This window comes from Acanthopagrus latus, chromosome 15 (genome assembly GCF_904848185.1).
Source record: "Acanthopagrus latus isolate v.2019 chromosome 15, fAcaLat1.1, whole genome shotgun sequence".
In the NCBI taxonomy this organism is placed as follows: domain Eukaryota; kingdom Metazoa; phylum Chordata; class Actinopteri; order Spariformes; family Sparidae; genus Acanthopagrus; species Acanthopagrus latus.
The window spans coordinates 26,228,045-26,241,266 of record NC_051053.1 but is presented as its reverse complement, the minus strand read 5'-3'; the positions used below and the strand labels follow the sequence as shown (position 1 = coordinate 26,241,266).

The 13,222-nt window shown below is 43.1% G+C and overlaps 1 protein-coding gene across 8 annotated transcripts in view; it reads right to left on the bottom strand.

Moving 5' to 3' along the window:
- atrnl1a (attractin-like 1a) overlaps positions 1-13,222 on the bottom strand; it is a 221,588-nt gene that overhangs the window by 67,188 nt on the left and 141,178 nt on the right. Inside the window, exon 28 of one of the 8 annotated variants that reach the window (XM_037124447.1) lies at positions 13,058-13,135. The exons of the other annotated variants lie outside the window; for them this stretch is intronic. Within the exon in view, the coding sequence (XP_036980342.1) occupies positions 13,073-13,135 (63 nt within the window). The 3' untranslated portion in view covers positions 13,058-13,072. Of the gene's footprint in view, positions 1-13,057; positions 13,136-13,222 lie in introns of those variants that run through there. 8 annotated transcript variants of the gene reach the window in all.

Sequence of the window (13,222 nt, the reverse complement as noted above, 5' to 3'; positions counted from 1 at the left end):
CAATTTAGAGAGACTCCAATACATCGTCACTGACCTCAAGTCTAAAATTGTTTGAGTAGTTAAGAGAAGTGCAGAGGAAAAAGAAACAGACATTTTAAGATCATACGAAGGTTCATCCATTTACCGGTAAGCAAACAATGTTAGAGGTTTGGCTTTTACCGCGAATTGAGGCTGTGTGAAGTTTCCACACTGCCGACTGGATTAAGAAATGAAACGCAGCAAAACAAATACAGAACTAACTGGAGGTCACAACTTAAAAGTGGCTCTGTGGCGACCCGGGCGTTTCACGATGTCAGATTGTGTCCGCAGTAACGGCGCTGACAGTAACCACAACAGTGACTGTGAGAATAATGAGACTGTTTTCAATCTCGAAGTTTGTCTGGAGTGTTTTCTGTGGAGGTGTGTGTGGATGTGTGTTACTGACCAGTAATTCCAGCCGACAGCTTCATTAAAAGTTACATTAGTGCTGTTTAATGAGAGGCGGCCGCTTGTTAACGAACAGGTCACACCAGAGAGAGAGAGAGAGAGAGAGAAGGACAGACAGAGAGGAAGAAAGACGAGGAAACGTCCTCATCAGAGGAGGATACATCAGGCCGCGTGATCGCTTGTTTTGTTGGCGAGAAAAAGGGACAGCCCGCTAATTTTACATGTCAAAATTCGTATATAAGTCAAGTTTGGGACTTTTACTAAAGTGGCAACAGCTGGAATATGTCTGATGTGTCTGAGGGGATAAAATACTTGTGTTTGGTTCAGAATAAACAAATGTAAACCTCGCTGTGTGATTAATGTGCACATTTCATTTCACACAGCCTGAATACAGCAGCGGGATGAGATGTGAACCCTGTGGATATTTGCTTCTTTTTATGGCCCATTTTACCAGGATGATGCATCACTTTCACCGATTCAAACAGGCTGAAACAAACACGCGACCAGCACAGCGCTGGGGAACCTTTTTACTCACAGCCGTGTATAAATGTTTTAAAGCATTTTTAAAAAAGTACCTGTACACTATCGACACTTAATACAAACTTTCTCCCAGAAGGTTTTCCGTGTAAAGGCTGAGGCCGTTTCACCGTCTCGTTAATCACAGCAGCAGCTCGTCTCGTCCACACCTTCTCTCTATCACACAATTACTGAGTTTCTGTCCTCTCCGCTCTCTGACAGTGTTTTCCTCGTGTTACCTCCACACTCCTCCTCCTCCAGTATCATTCTGACCCATTCATCTTCTTGCCTGAAAACAGTTGCTCAGGTCAGAGTTTCTTTAAATGTGTCTAATCTAACACCGATTGCTCAGCATCATTATCTACTTTTACCTTTCATTGTCTCTTTTTGTCTTATTCATTCTCTTTCTACTGGCTTTGTCTTTATTCTGTCTTTCTTTGCATCACTTTTTTTTTCCTTTCTTTCTTGCCTTAACTGACTCGTACACTAATGTTTCCTTCCCTCTTTCCTCTCATCGTACATTTCTGCAAAAAACACAGATAAGTCGACACTGAACCTGTTTAACAATTAACTTTTTATCTCTCTCTGTTCACGATGTTGTGCATATGCTTTGGTCAGATTAACGCAAAAAAAACAACAACACTTGGTCCCCAAAAAATAGACATAAATCCCCAAGCATCCTTTTCCAAATCCAGCTGTGTGACTCTAACGGCAGTTGGCCATTTATCAGCATCCCTTCACATCCTGATTTGAAACTGAGCTAACAAGCAGATCATGAGAACTTGATGTGCATCGTTTGGTACGAATGTCACCCTCGAACGTGCTGGTGGTTTGCAGAAATGTTAACTGCTGACATTTTATCCTGGAGACATCTGATTAATCCCACAAAGAGTAAAAATGTGAACTACTGCCTAAACTTCTGATTGTAAAGGAGAAGTTTTTCCATCTGTGGTGTTTTTTTCTTCAAGTGTTCTTCTGTCGCTGCCGAAAGTGTAAATTAAATTTAAACCGGCTCTGGAGCTTTTCATAGCTCAGCTGTGGACGTGTTTCAACACCGTTCATTCTCATCCTGTCAATTCTTCTGTCCTCCTCCTCTAATATTCATTTCCTTCGACTCCTCTTTCTGTAAAAAACACTCTTTATTAGACGTGTGGTGAACAAAGTTTGAAGAGTTGAACTTTAGAGAGAGAGATAGAGAGAGAGAGAGACAGAGGACGAGCGTTTGTTTTAATGAAGACAACAAAGCTCTACGCATCATTAAGTCTCGCATAATTAAAGAAAGCGGAAACTCAAGTGTTTGATTAAAAGAGCATTTGTCTGAAAACACCATCAAATTCATCAACACACACACACACACACACACACACGTGAAGACATATCTGCACAAACAAACACACTGTAGTGTTACAGGAAAGTCCCCTCTTTTTTGAGCTAATGACGCAAAAAGCGATGGATGAAAGCGGTTTAACTTGATCAGAACACACACACAAGCACACACACACACACACACACACACACACACACACACACAGACACACACACACACACACACACACACCCAGGCCTGTGTCCCGATGGGGGGTTAATGTCATCTCCGTCTGGTTGATTGTAGTGGCTTTTCGCCCCTGGAGACTTTTCCACTAGTCTGCACAGTTGCACTCTTTATCTGCTCTTCATCCCCACATGCAGGCAGGATCCCAGACACACACACACACACACACACAGAAAGTGGGTCTGCAGAGTAAGAGTTAGAAACACGACACTATCAAAACTACCCTTGCATTGTGATTGTCTGTGACACACCTCAGGTAAGGTCTCTGGGGTGCCTGACGTGTCAATCAGCTGAGTGAAAGTGAGCAGTGAACACACGTTCATTATATTGATTTGTCAACAATGTAAAAGTGGCGGGGAGTTAACTATTCATTTTAAAATGCGGGTCGAACTTTCCCCCGCCCTGTGAAAGTTGAGAATATCAGATGGAAACAAGCTCTTTTCTTTAATGTTGTTGTGCAAGTGTTGAAGTTAATCTGCCAGATTGTTGAGTTAACAAAACCAAAATGCGATTAGTAAAAATACTGTCATCACCCGCCTAATGTTAGCGATGATATCCTCCCCGAAACCCAATTAAACGCAGACAGCAGAAACAGATACAGATTGAAGGAAATAAAAATGAAGGAAACAAATAGAAGAGCGGAGAATCAAGGCTATAATCAAAAAATGCAGCGCTGAAGAAACAATTTGAGGGTTTTTCAAATTACCCCTAAAACACACAGATTACAGTTAGGTGTGTGTCTGTGCGAGTGTGTTGAATACACTAATTATTAAGTCCATCTGCTGCCGCTGCTGTCCTCGTTATTCTAATTTCACAGCGTCTTCCCTCAAGCAGAACATCAGAGATGGAAAACACTGAGGTCTGAAGTCAAGGAGCTTCTGCTGCTCACCTGCTTCTCTCTCCACTGCACAACCGTAATTACCTTCTCAGGTAATCAGAGAGAAACATCGACACTCCGACGGCCTGAAGAGAACGACTGTGCCGAGCGAGGCTGCGCCAGAAAACACTCACATGGGATTTTGAAGAGTTTACTTCAGTGGGACACCTTTAGTATCAACCTGTTTTCATTATCCAGTAAAAATCGGTTCCAGCTCCTCACACTGTGTAAATACTTGGACTCATATATATTGCAATATTAGACATTTTTGCATAAATAAAGAAGTAAGCAAGAGACACTTGACAAAGGCTTTGTGCACAAATGACCTCAACAATAACTCAAGTTACACATGGAACATGGTTTTCATCGCTGACAGACTGACAGAAAGTTGAATTATCATTTAAAATAAAACAACATGAGGAACAGGAAGACACAGGACCCTCAGCTGTGGAGGGTTTTTTTTTGGTTTGAGGACCCGTTAGTCGTTTTGGTTTAAATGAAGGGTCCAAAGTGTCTCTGCTCCCTATTAAAGCCCTCAGTGGAGTCTTTTTCCGCCATATTAAACCATTCACACATGTTCGATTAAGAACCATTAATTTGCCAAACTGCATTCCCACTTAAACCATCAGAGGGTTTTTAAATCACGGCCAATTACCCTGCCACCACAGCACTCTGCCTACATTACTGAACCAATCACTCAGACAGAGAGAGGCTCCGTCCCATTACAGCCGAGCAGGGAGGACGTGAAGACTGTACTCTGATCCGACCAGTCCAACAGTTCAGCAAGGCCAGAAGAAAAGTGCAGGGGAAAAAAAAAAACCTTCCTTAAAACTTCTGAGAACATTTTGTGTGGGCGATAGCTTGTTCACAGACCTGCAATCACTGTTTTTTACTAGATATTATCACATTATTTCTAGTGTCTTTGTTGACTGGCGAGCTCCTCATCTGCAACATGACTACAGTTTATTTGCCATAAAAACAATATATTTTTCTTAACTTAACCCAGTTACCATGCTTGGCTTGTCCCTTATTTATTGACTGTAATGCACCAAAATAGCAAAGTAATATCCTGAATAAACTGATTCGTCGACCGCAGTCGAACTTCAGTCTTATTTTAATTAGTTTTCAAGTCGTTGACGTCTGCCTGGAAGACGAGACGACAACAGCTTCAACACTTCAACACCTTATAAATGCATCAAGGAAAAGGATGATTCTTGAATGCAAAATCATGAGCAACATTAAATGCAAAACAGAAGGAGGACAAGTGTTCATGCTGGACACTGATATTCTTCCCACCTGTTTAACTCTTTATTTATGATCCTGTCACGGCATTTTATTCTTGAGAGTCAGTGCTGGTGCTGTTCTGCTCAGCTGCATGCTTACACGGCATGTTCGTTTCTACTTGTCGCTACAGTTAGAAGCTGTAAAGCAGATTGGACCAGGACCAACACACGAGGAGGAAGAAAGCGACGGACGGACGCTTCACTCCACTCAGACGTTCTTCTAATTACAGACTGTAACTGCACTTTCTGGCAGCCGAGTCTCTGAGGAGCGTTCGATCTGAGTGTGAGTGGTTCTGTGTCGGTCGGTGTGAGCGGGTCCGTACAGTCAGGTACCTGCTTCCAGCCTGCCGGTTCCCACAGATGCTGTGTGTGTTTTATAACTAATGGAGAGACAGAGAGCATGTTGTGCTGACTCTTCAACCTCGCGGATCTCCTGTCCATTAACTTTAGATTCAAGAGCGCTCTGTCTCCTCCATCATCAACATCACAGGGAAGGGTTCATACTGAGTCTGATTAATCGTGTTGGAAGAGTTACTGAACGTTCAACCCGCTGTTCAGAGTTAGTTAATTACATGTACTCGATTTACAGCGCCGTACTTTGAATTAGTTACAGTTACAGTGTAAAACGCATGAGAACATCGTGTTCACTGTGACCATCCTTCAAAAGAAATATGAAAACACAGATCGACTTTGAATGTATGATGAGTTTAAAGCAGCCGAGCAGCCACAGATGTGCCTGAGCATCTACAACTAATGTTGACACACCAACCAAAATCTTACAACAAACATTATTTCGTTGGAAAACAAAAATACACCTTCCTTTACGCCATTTAACTGGCAGTCACTGACCTGCAAAGATGTCTTAACAAAGCTCTCTGGATATGATTTTTATGAGGCCATGTATCGAGACAGAAGAACAGAAAACAAGAGTCAGAAAGGGGAACAACTCATCTTGACCACGCCGCCTGCACACAACGCCGCTTTAACCGTTTAGGGAGTAGACCATCGCAGTTTGATCGCTGCAGCAGTCGTGCTTTAAGGTTATCGCAGCACTGACAGATGAAGTAAAGCTGCAGCTCGCCTCCGTCACTTTGTTTCCTGCAACTATCACGTTTCCTATCAACAGTGAATAAAAGCAGTACCTTATAAAGTCAGCACACACACTAAATAATGTATGAGATTTTAATTTAAAGGGTTCATCTACATATCAGTTATTGCTTTGGTTCTTCTTGTACTTTAGAGTACAAGCTGATATTTCTGGCTAAGCTACTCGTTTGAGGGTGAACAGCTTGTGGATGAAATCTCCCCTTTGTTTGTGATTCCCAGCTGACAGTGTGTCACACACACACACACACACAGACACACACACGCACACACACACACGCACACACACACAGACGATGGGCCAAACGACCCTAGAACAAAGCTTTGACTCAGATGTTGAACTTTAAATAAGTACCAGGTCTCACAGTCCAGTCACCTGTGCATCCTGCTGCTGTGTGTGTATGTGTGTGTGTGTGTGTGTGTGTGTGTGTGTGTTTCGGTGTGTGTTTCGGTGTGCATCTGAAGTGAGTTGAGTTAGTATGCCTGTGTTGGCTGCGGACTACAAAGTGTTCTGGTCACAAAAGGAAGCCTCGGTTGAGTAGGAAAATGCAAATGTGTCCGCAGACGGCCTCGGGGAGGAAGCCTCATGAACACAGACGGTGGACGGGGTGTAACAATAGAAAGAAATTACCTCATTCAACAACTCTCTGACCGGGTCGCACAGCGCTGAATGCAATGTTTAGCCTCAGAGCAGAGATAGAGTGAAGTGAATATCATTATACCTTCCAGTGTGTCTTCTAGTTACTCTGGCTAACAAGGATCTCACTGCCGGTTCATAAAACAGGGCTGATTCTGCAGCAGAAACACACAAATATGTTTCAAAATTGGGCAGAAAACAGAGAAAAAGGGGGCTGTGGTGTGTAAAACTTGTCTGGTACGCATCAGGTGCATTTCATGTATTTTTCATGGTGCTTTTATCGTATTTCTGTGTTTTTCATGTCTGCCGTCTTCTGTTTTCTGTTGCTCTGTCCGTCTCAGCGGGGAGACTATCTTGAATGATTAGGCAGAGATGCGATAGTGGATTTGTCTGAATGCCTTAATCTAACAAACAGTTTAAACTCACTCGCACCAGTAAAAATAATTTACTCACACGTTTCGTTGTGCGTGTTATGCAAACCGCTCTCTCCACGGACGAACCTCATTATTGTTTTTGTGTGTGAACAGACTCTCGTTTAATCCCCACAAGCAATTTGGCTTCAGCTCGTTGTAAAAACACAGAGTTCCTCTAATATTCAGAATGATATTTGTTCAGGTATCTGAAATGAAGCTGGGTTCAGATGAGACTCACTTTAATCGGCTTCCTAAACAAATTTATCAAGAATTTCTCGTGTAAGCGGTTAATTGGACTGAGATCTTTCTGCACTCGAGGAATCAGCTGCATGTTGGTTACAGTTAGAGGGAGTTCTGTGTGAATATGTAAAACTTTGCAGACATTAATGAAAAAAAAATGTGTTTATGTTGTTGTTTTGCTCTGCAACTCAGCACTTGTTCAAACTTTCTTGCTCTAGTATTTTGTAGTATCAGGAAGCAACGTTACAACATTATGAACTTTGAGGTTTGTACTTTAAATTTTAGATGGCTGTGTTGACGGAAACAAAAAAAAGTTATGTGTACCAGAAGCAGGGTTATAAATAAAATACAAAGACATTTTCCAGTATCAGTCTCCAGATCTGTTCTGGGCCCTTTCCAAATAAATGTCAAAATAATTCCACATATACTCGGAAAAACAAAACACCATCTTCTCTTCCTGTAAAATACATTTACAGAAATATTTTCCAGTACTCCTCCAGATGCAGCACACAAACACTCCTTCTTTTTCCTGGAGTTTTTGGAGGATGCACCTCTATTTCCCAAGATTCTTTGTACGCCCGAAAAAGAAGAAAGAAACCGAGAAAATGGCGACATCGCGTGGCGTAGATCGTCACTTTCGCAGGCCTGGGCAGCAGGAATCATGATGTAAGGGTAAAACATTTGGTGACGCAACCAGGAAATGCTCCAAAGTCTCGACCGTCCCATTTAACAACAGCTGATGAGGTTAACAAGGTCTCTGAAGGACTCGCACTTCGAGGGATGCAGACCCGATCGGGTCTTGGACTTGCAGCAGTGAGTAGTTGAAAGTATGAATTTGACATCAGACATGATCTCAGATAAGCTTCAGGTATTCTAGGAGGTCAAACTTCCAACAAAAAATTCATGACTTTTTTCTAAAATCTTCACCATTAACACCGCTTTAAACTACTGATGCAGAATTACTTTGCGCTCACGTGGAGACGCTCATCCTCAGGTTTCATGTGCTGACTGAGACGTTTACTGAAAAAGCTGCTAAAAGCTGCATCACCTCCATGTTGACCTTCAGCTGTGTGAGCAGTCGGACGATTGTTAGACACATTTACACCTGAAAAACATGAATCTGTAGGACTTTTATGAACTTATTAAATCAGATGTCTCTGATATCAACAGATATTACGTGCAAATTAATCTACAACAAAAACATCTATGAATCATTTTGCACTAAATTGGCTTATTGAGAATGTTTCTTGAGTCCTATGTGTGTTTAACATCTTACTTAGAACGTCATTAAGAACGACTTGAATTTGAAATACAACTTTCCAAGCAAACAAATACAGCATTACAGGGTTTTTTTGACACTTCAAAGCTCACTTCCAGTCTTTGACTGCAGGAACCAAACCTGCAGTAAGTCTACAACACTTTTTAAAATCCAGATCCAAGATTCAGGAAGGTAAAGTAGACTTCACAGCTCCCATCTGAAGTTCTGCAGGAGCACCACAGTGTGTGAGCGTGCCTCCAGTTTATGAAAAGCTTCTTAGAGCGGGATTAGGATCATCATTGTCCACTGGCTTATGATAGGACAAGGATTACGTTAGTACAAAGATATGTTTAGCAACACGTCCCCGAACTCACACTCCCACACTGGCCCCGTGTGAAGAGATGGAGCTTTAAGATCCTGGGCTCCGCTGCACCGACAGCATCTATACAATTTAAATTCGAAACATTCTCCGGAGGTTTAGCTTTGATCTGTGCAACGCTTTTCTACATGTAGAGCACCATGTCGGCTACTGGGACATTGTTATATGACGTGAGGTTCACAGATGATCCACAGCAGAGACAGACGTCTCTGACGTTCTGCTGTGTGGAGGAAACTTACACCCGCTTTCACACTGGGTACAATAAAACACATTACACACTAACACCTTTCTTTTGTCTTGAGTGTGAAAGGGTATAATTTGCAGTCGTTCTTGTGACAAATGACTCGGCAGTAGTCGGAGGTGGACAAGCTAAGTTTTGCCAAACGGATGTTGCTGCTTAAAAACTCTCAGACGTCCCGCAGTCGGCACTGACTTTGAAATACAGCCTGAATTAAAAAGTAAGAAAAGTTAACAACTGTACTGTGACGTCAACTCGAGCCACCACATAGATAACAGATCTTTCCCAGATGCCTGATCAGGTCTGTGCAGAGTGACACTTCCTGCTTCCAAACAGCTTCTTCCATCATCAGCTTCAGGAAAAATGATCTGCTGCTTTCTACTGTACAACGTCCAGGTGACTTCTTAAGCTGATTTTCTTGTGTTTTATTTTAGGGGGAAGCTGACTGTCTTGTTAGCAAAATGACAATAGTATGTCCTGTTGTCTACCTGCCATCCCTCTCCATCCATCCAAGATCTCTACCAGACCCGACGTCTCCCATCTGCTCATTTTACTGATGAATCATCGAGAATTATTCCATTTTGCCACCCACAGCGTCTCTATTACAACCGGTGCAGCTTGTCTCGTCATGGACGTGTTGTAAATCACTCACGTGATTCCGATCAACAAATCAAATCTGCGTGAGTGTCGTGAATCGAGTCAGACATGCACATCGATGAAATGGACGGCAGACAGTTCAAACTCACTCTGACTCGAAGCCGAGAAAGTGGCGTGATAAATTGTTGAATGCAGGACCAACAACCATCCTGACTGAATGGAAAAAAGCTTCCAATTAACATAATTATGTCAATTCTATATGTATTTATTTGGGAATTGTGTGTGTTAAAAATCAAGTTTCTTACTGGGAACGATCTTACATTGTGAAAGCATTCCTCTAAGAACACACTCATCACATTTAATTAAATTCAAAATTGATGAATATAGCTGTCCCAAACTATTAGCTATGTAGACTTTATTACAATATGTGCAGTTAAAGTGTCAAAATGTCATTCAGTCTCTACTTTCAGAAATAAAATACTAAAACACACACTGACCGTGATTCCAGCATTAATCATGTGCACGGACACGTCAGCGCACACAAGGACAAAACAAACAGCCGGCGGAGTGAAAAGGTTCCCGGAGTCAAACCACTGGTTGAGCTGTGGAGTTATTAATAAAAACTAAGAGTACCCGTCCCCACCGCGAGTCAACGCCGGCCATCAGTCACACTGACAACCGCCAGCAGATTTTCTGTGATAGCAGCGGAAACGAAGAGGCAGAAAAACAGAGAGAGAGAGACGGTGAGGGTAGTAAAACAGGAGGGAGGGAGATCTATTATTACAGACGGCCGGCCTGCAGCGCTTTCCGGTAAAAATCCTAAACTGAACAGACAGACAAACACAACCGTATAAAACCTTCTCCACCACCATATGGCTCCAGGGAGATGTCCTTGCTGTGTCCCTCACAAAAACTCCCCCCTCCTCCTCCTCCTCTTCCTCCTCCTCCTCTTCCTCTCTCTCTCTCTCGGCATCTCTTCACTCCTGCCTCCACAACAGGACCCCCCTGCTGCCTCTCTCTCATTTTCGGTTCTTTTGAAGTTTGCTGGCGGCACGCATGAAATTCCTCTCTGAACGCCGCCACCTTCAAGCTAATCTGGATCTGCGATGGCGACGGCGACAGCGGTCACCTGGGCCGCGCTGATAGCAGCGACGCGTCATTAACATTTAAACATTTCTCGTGTTTTGGGGTTTTTTGGATTCTCGACGAGAGAGTAAACACAACTTTAATATTCAGCTGAGGGGACGGGGTGTTATGGATGTTTATCATTTTATTTTGCCGCACAAGATACTGTAAACAGCGACTCCATGGGATTTTAGAGCGGCTCTCTGCGCAACACGGATAAAAAAAACACCCTGACATTGTTAAAGAAAGTGAGAAAAATGTGGTCCCTGTATCTGGATCCACACCAGAAAAGGTGATGTGTTTTAGTCTGGGCCGAGACCCATCCTGCATCCTGCATCCTGCATCCTCCATCCACCACCCTCCATCCTGCATCCTGCATCCTGCATCCTGCATCCTCCATCCTCCACCCTCCACCCTCCACCCTCCATCCTGCATCCTGCATCCTGCATCCTCCATCCTGCATCCAAGTTTTGTGGGAATCCGTTCACTGGTTTTTGTGTAATCCTGTTGACAATCCAACCAACAAACAGACAAAAAAACACAACCTCCTCGGTGCTGTTAAAAAAGCTGATCAAAAGAAGGAATGTGTTTTTGTTTCATTGGTCTGAACCTCCTGATTTTATGGAAAACTCATCGTGGAGTAAACACTTTTAAGTACCCTTCAGGGTAAACACTTTTTTTTTTTTTTTTTGCAGTTATAAACTGTATGTTTGTACAGTGGCCAGCTTGTTAATGTGACAACACAAGTCTCTGTGGTCTGAGGTTAAAGCACAGGCAGCACGGCGGCTTGTTGCGGTGCGTGATTCTGTGTGTGTGTGTGTGTGTGTGTGTGTGTGTGTGCGTGTGTGCGTGTGTGTGTGTGTGTGTTCGCGTCTCATCCCTTTGATTTGTTTGCACAGCGGCCCTCCACAGACATCCAGCCATGCTTGGCCACATTAAACCTCGTCTACTAATCTGCCACCGCGATTAATGCCAAGCTAAATAAGGGGGACTCAGAGACACACACACACACACACACACACACACACACACACACACACACACACATATACTGTACAGCACAGACATACACAAGTGCTTCTGGCATTCACTGGTCCAGGCATGCTAATCTCTCCAGCTGCAGATTGGAGTGCGTGGTCGCCAAGGACCGAGCAATCAGAGCACAGCATCACCTCTGCAGAGCTCAGAGATCTAATAACAACACGGAGAAGGAGAAAGGAAAGAACAGAAAGCTGCTTTAACTTTTTGTTAGCTATTCGTTTCTACTGGTTATGTCGAAAAATTGCCCACTTGCTGTCCTCATAAAAGGATTCTGGCTTAACAACTCCATAATTCTGGCACGAGCTTTCATCAAAATTAACTTAAGTACCTTAACTCATCATCGAGCCGTTGAAATTAGACTGTAAGAGACCTCGGGAAACCATTTACAGCAGCGTAATTAGCCCCACAAGCCGGCTTATTGGATGCGGCGCAGCGCTGACAAGTCCAAACCAACAAAACAGCCTTAAAACTTAAATTTTAATCAAGCGCTCTTCATTAAGCTGCAAATTCTCACCCCCCTGTTATTCAGGGTGGAGTGGAGCATCTCCAAGTGTAATTCCTTAATGAGTGCAGGGGGGGAAAAAAAAAAAAAAATGACACAATATGTTAATTGCCTCGTGCAAGAGGATCGCAAACATCTAATTTAAGAAAATGAATGTGAGAGTGGAAGCTGCTGTCAGGACGGTGGAGACAGCGGAGGTCAGGAGGCGCCGTCAGCCGACAGCAAGCTTCATCTAATCTGCGTAATCTGCTCAGACTGAAGCCCGTCTGAGTCTTCAGCAGGCCGGAGCTGGCCGCGCTGCAAAATACTCAAAGTCCTCAGGAGAACTTGTAGATGAGAAACGCGGCGTCACATCTGCCTGTGAGGTGAATTTCAGGACAACCTCAGCAAGCAGAAACAAAGTTTTGCAGAGAGACATTTCAGTGTGTTCATCACGGAGCTGATGACTGAAAGTGTCGCTCACAGATTCAAATAATCATTAATTTTTGTTTTTATATATCAACGTGTTCAGTCATGTTCATATTAGGTCACATTGAAGGCATGATTGTTGTTGTTTTTTTACCATATTTATTTGAGATGAAAAGACGTTTTAGCAGTTTGTCTTGTTAAAGTGACTATATTTGAAATTACAGGAGCTTTTTACCGCTTCGTCTATAAACATTACTAATGCCCATAAAAGCTTGATAACGTCTGTGTTGCATTTTGTTTTCCCCTCGTTTACCCGGATCCTCAGCCTTTTAGCGTGCAGCCACCAAGAGGTTTCAGCGGTCGGTCGGTGGCTGCACAGTGATTTTCAAACAATGATACAGCTGCCGTCAGAGAAAACAAACTTCTGTGGTTGTGAGACGTGCTCATCCAGCTGGACGGCTCGATCCTAAAATCTTCTAAAGACCAGCCAGAATTTCAGGGTTTGGCCCTTGAATACTCGGAAATGTTGAGTTTGCTTCCTGAAAAAAAAGATGTGAAAAGTTTTGGACATGAGAGCTCGAAACTCTTTTTCTGCTTATTTTCTTCACCCATTTACCTCCTCCATG